General features: G+C 44.4%; 1 protein-coding gene across 1 annotated transcript; it reads left to right on the forward strand.

Moving 5' to 3' along the window:
* The first annotated feature begins 3,836 nt into the window (after positions 1-3,836).
* On the forward strand, positions 3,837-5,325 carry LOC140895055 (olfactory receptor 52P1-like). Its single transcript, XM_073304248.1, has 2 exons — positions 3,837-3,882; positions 4,343-5,325. The coding sequence occupies exon 2, from the start codon at positions 4,387-4,389 to the stop codon at positions 5,323-5,325; it is 939 nt and encodes a 312-aa protein (XP_073160349.1). The 5' UTR covers positions 3,837-3,882; positions 4,343-4,386.
* Positions 5,326-5,696: the final 371 nt, after the last annotated feature.

The raw sequence follows: 5,696 nt of genomic DNA on the forward strand, positions 1-5,696 counted from the left end.
TAGTAAGGATATTTCCTCTCTCTGCTGAGTGGGATTTTGGTGAGTAACCTGTTTCTGCATTAAAATTAATGCTGAGGACTCAGGAAGGGCTCCACGGTTCAAGTCAAGAACCGTCTGGGCAGGAATTCACCATCAAGGAGACTTGAACTGTTTCGTGTCAGAAACATCAAGGGATTTACCAGGTAAAATTGAAACTATAAATGTATTGGAAAGAGTTTAGACAAATCTTTGCTTTTAAGATCAGTTCCTTGTCTCTCATTGTGTCCTTCTATCTGTCTCAGTAGCTTCCTTTTTGGGGCTGTGTGATTTTTCCTCTGGCTTGCTCAAGTTTTCCAATTCAGCAACTTCACTGACCTCTTAAGAAATGAAGCCAAAGCCTCTGTGGCAGGTATCAGTTACCAGAGGGTTCACAACAAGAATGGGTCATACACTGGCCAGATTCTGCTCTCACATTCCGCCTACAGTGGGTCACTCCAATTGACACTGGCCTCCCTGAGAGCAAAATCTAGGCCCATGTGTTTGGGAATCCCCCTCTTTCATGCCTGGTCCCAGAACCGCCACACAAACGGAGTTTCCTTCAGATACTTTCCGAGCACAACAAAATAATGCTCACACACGAGTGGTAAATACCAGGGCACCTGTGCTGGTTTTCTTGTTGCACCCATAGACACCACATAAAGCTTTGCGGACTGCTACACAGGAACAACTCACAAGCGAAGAAGTTTACACAAGGAGAGTTGGAAACTCTGGGACATGTGAGGGCCTAGATAAATACAGCTGCCATGTGCAGGAGCCACTGGCAGATGCCTGAAACAATGGACCACTGGGACCCACAGTTAAATCCAGGACACTCTGGCAGCCATTTCTAAGCCAGCTCTGTTAGCCGTTCACAGTGATGCTTGTACACACATTCCTCAGTGCAGAGATTTTATGGGTTCAGCTTATTCTTTTCCTCATCTAAAACATTCATCCATGCAGTGTGTCGTGGGATCCTGCAGCTTCGTGAAACACCCACGTAGTGTAACATTTCCAAGGCTCCACAGTTACAGGAGAATTTCTCCCCATAGGGATCTATTCATCACTGTCAAGAACAGAAAAAATGCCTTCAGTAAGCTCAGGCATGAGCGTGCAGGGAAAATGCCTCCAACTACCTCCTGAGGACATGTTTGTAGATTCCAAGGCCAGAAGGGACCATTGTGATCATGTAGTCTTACCTCCTGCATAACACAGGCCAGAGACCTGCCCTGACTTAATTCACATTTGAACTGGAGAAGATCTTTTAGAGCAGTGGTTCTCAACAAGGGTACATGTCCTAGACAAATTAGAGGATTGGGCCAAAAGAAATCTGATGAAGTTCAAGAAGGACAAGGGCAGAGTCCTACACTTAGGAAGGAAGAATCCCATGCACTGCTACAGACTAGGACCGAGCAGCTAGGCAGTAGTTCTGCAGAAAAGGACCTAGGGGTTACAGTGGACGAGAAGCAGGATATGAGTCAACAGTGTGCCCTTGTTGCCAAGAAGGTTAACGGCATTTTGGGCTGTATAAGTAGGAGCATTGCCAGCAGATCGAGTCCAGTTTTGGGCCACACACTACAAGAAGGATGTGGAAAAATTGGAAAGCATCCAGCGGAGGGCAACAAAAGTGACTAGGGGGCTGGAACACATGATTTATGAGGAGAGGCTGAGGGGACTGGGATTATTTAGTCTGCAGAAGAGAAGAATGAGGGGGGATTTGATAGCTGCTTTCAATTACCTGAAAGGGGGTTCCAAAGAGGATGGATCTAGATTGTTCTCAGTGGTAGCAGATGACAGGACAAGGAGTAATGGTCTCAAGTTCCAGCTGGGGAGGTTTAGGCTGGATATTAGGAAAAACTTTTTCACTAGGAGGGTGGTGAAGCAGTGGAATACGTTACCTAGGGAGGTGGTGGAATCTCCTTCCTTAGATATTTTTAAGGTCAGGCTTGACAAAGCCCTGGCTGGGATGCTTTTAGTTGGGGATTGGTCCTGCTTTGAGCAGGGGGTTGGACTAGATGACCTCCTGAGGTCCCTTCCAACCCTAATATTCTATGATTCTATTATTCTATGTACTGGGAGGGGTGCACAGAGGCCTTCCAGGCAGTTGGTATACTCCTCTAGATAGTTGCCTAATTTTACAACAGGCTACATGAAAAGTAGTAGCCAAGTCAGCACAAACTAATATTTCATACAGACTTGTTTATACTGCTCTATATACTGTACACTGAAATATAAGTAAAATATTTGTATTCCAATTTATTTACTTTATAAGTACATGGTAAAAAATTAGAAAGTAAGCAATTTTGCAGTAAGATAATGCTGTCTCACTTGGGTATTTTTATGCCTGATTTTGTAAACAAGTAGTTTTTAGGTGAGGTGAAACTTGGAGTACACAAAACAAATCAGACTCCTGAAAGGGATACAGTAGTCTGGAAATGCTGAGACCCATTGTTGGAGAGAAACATCCAATCTTGGTTTAAAAATTCTTCCCATGGTTAATTACTCTCACCATTTGAAAAGTGTATACCTTATCTCCAGTCAGAATGTGTCTAACTTAAACTTCCAGCCCTTGGATAGTGTTAGACCTACCTCTCCTAGACTGAAGAGCTCACATTAAATATTGGTTCCCCATGTAGGTACTTAGAGACTGTGACCAAGTCTCCCCTTAACACTCTAAGGCAGGTGTTTAATTCTTTCCGTATTCTTGTGGCTTGGCTATGAACCCTCCTTCTTGAACTGTGGACACCAAGAATGGATACAGGATTCCAGTACCAGGTGCATTGGCACCAAATACAAAGGCAAAATAATTTCTCTTCTCCTACTTGAGATTCCCCCAGTTATCACCCCAGGATTGCATTTGCTATTTTGTCCACACTGTTACACTGGGAGTCTCATGTTTAGCTAATTATCCCTTCACACCCCCAAATCTTGTTCAGAGTCATTGCACTTCCCATGATAGAGACCAGCATCATTATGTCTCAGGCAAAGCTGGGTGCCAGCAAGAAAGTGTCTCACCAAAAGAAAGAGAGGAAGTAACAGAGGTGCGGGCCTGTGGCCCTAAATACAAAGACATTTGCGCTCTTCATATCCATTCTTTTGAGCACAAAGTCATAGACCAGCAGGATAATGTCTGTTTCCATGGGGGAAACTTGGATCGTTTCCAACATAGGAATAGCATCATGGATCAGATCTACAGTCTAGTCATCTAGTCCACTGTCCTCTCTCTAACAGAGACAGCTTCTGGTGTTGCAGAAGAAGTTGTAAGAAACCCAGTAGTGGGTAGATGAGAGGATGACCTGACCATACTGAGGGTGTCCCCCTAATGCCTAATAGCTAGAAATTGGCATGTGTCCACAAAAACATGGGGGTATAGCCTTTCCAAAATATTTATTTAGTTGTAAATATTATAACTAGATAGTCTCCTATCCATGTAAATGTCCAACTCTTCCTGATCATTGCTTAGCTCATGGCCCCAACTATGTCTTGTGACAACGTTTTCCTCAATCTAATTAGGCATTGAGTGGAAAAAGCATTCTATTTATCTGTTTTGAATTTGCCACATTTCAGTTTAATTGAATGTCCTCTTGATCTTGTATTATCAGACAGGGAGAACACTTTCTCTATCTACTCTCCACCAGTCATCCCTCTGAAACCTCTCTACAAGTCAGTAATTTATAGACTTTTCTCATATCCCCTCTTATTCATCTCCTTTGTAAGGTAACAATCCCAGTCTCCTCAATCTCTCTCTATATGAGAGTTTCCCCAGACACTTGATCATTCCCTGTTGCCCTTCCATTAACCCCTCTAGTTCTGCAATACCCTGTGTGAGAAGAGTGCCCAGTACTACATAGAGGAATCCAGAGGAGGGTGAAAAATCAACTGACTGATCTCAGGGCATTGTATTTTCTGTATGATTTCCCATCCCATTCCTCCTGGATCCCAATGTTTTGCTTAGTTTCTGCCATGCTTGCACTGTGAGCAGGACTTCCCAAAGCTGTGTACAGTGATGCCCAGGTCCCTGTACTGAATTCATATAGACAAATTAGAACCTCGAAAGATGTTTGAGAAGTACACATGTTTCCCTCCAATGGCATAAATGTTGCCGTTATTGACATCCAAGTGTATATGCCATCATGCTGCCCATTCACCTAGCTTCATTAGTTCTCTCTGAGGACTTCTCTGGACTTGACTATAACCTATCTGTAAATGCTCCCACCTCACTGCACACACCCCTTTCTAGATTGTTCATACCTATAACATATTGAAGTACTAATTCTTATAAACTGTGTAAACCCCCGCCCCTTGTTGTGCTTCTCTCCCTTCACAGGCAACTTGAGCATTTCTGAGCCCGATAGACGCATCAACCACCTCATGGCAGCTTTCAACCTCACACCCTCTGACCCTTCACCATTTATTCTAATGGGCATCCCAGGCCTGGAAGCTGCCCATATCTGGATTTCCATCCCTTTCTCTACATTCTACATTATCAGCCTGTTTGGAAATTCCATGGTTCTGTTTGTTGTAGGCAAAGAGCAGAACCTGCACAAGCCAATGTACCTGCTGCTCTGCATGCTGGCACTCACAGATATCGGCATGTCTACCTCTGTCATTCCAAAGGCACTTTGTGTATTTTGGTTCAATTTGAAAGGCATTACTCTGAATGGCTGCCTCACCCAGATGTTCTTCATTCATGCAGTTTCTGGTATGCAGTCAGCCGTCCTTGTGATAATGGCCTTCGATCGTTACGTTGCCATATGTAACCCTCTGAGATATGCCACGATCCTCACCAATGCACGAATAGCCAAGCTAGGTCTTGTGGGTTTGATAAGAGCTGTTCTCTTCATTCTGCCCCTGCCCCTGCTCCTCAGCAGGATGCCATTCTGTGCCAACCACATTATTCCCCACACATACTGTGAGCACATAGCTGTGGCAAAGATGTCATGTGGGGACATTACAGTCAACAGGACATATGGTTTGGTGACAGCACTTGTAGTCATCTGGTTAGATCTGATTCTCATTGCACTGTCCTATGGTCTGATCATCAGGGCTGTCCTCAGAATCTCCTCCAAGAAAGACCACCAGAAAGCCCTCAACACCTGCACTGCCCACATCTGTGTGATTCTGATGTCTTATACTCCCACCCTCTTTTCTTACCTGACACAGCGGTTTGGTCAAGGAATTGCTTCCTATGTACATGTCACCTTCGCTAACATCTATCTCCTTGTCCCCCCCATGCTCAACCCTATCATTTATGGTGTGAAATCCAAAGAGCTTCGTGACAAAGTGGGTAAATACACCTGCAGAAGGTGATCACTGGGGGCCACTGACTTCAGAGTTGTGTGACAAGACGGGGAAAGGATAATTCCTCATTAATCAAGGGTGCTCCTAGTTTGGCTGAGCTCAGTATTATGGAAGTTCAGAGTCTCACACCTAACATCACCATTAAGTTTCCTCTCTCTGACCATCACCTGGCCTCTTACAAATGTCACTCATCAGCTCCCAACCCCACACAACCTGTCACTCAGCCTTACTGTGACTACCAGACCACCAGAAGATACTCCACATTTCTGACAGAAGGTGGTGTTAGGTGAGGAAAGTTAAATATGAAACAGTTATGTCAACCTAACCAAAGTCAGGTTAAGAGAGGCTGCTGGGAAAGCCTCTGACAGCAGAATGAAGGG

Source organism: Lepidochelys kempii, chromosome 1 (genome assembly GCF_965140265.1).
Source record: "Lepidochelys kempii isolate rLepKem1 chromosome 1, rLepKem1.hap2, whole genome shotgun sequence".
Classification (NCBI taxonomy): domain Eukaryota; kingdom Metazoa; phylum Chordata; order Testudines; family Cheloniidae; genus Lepidochelys; species Lepidochelys kempii.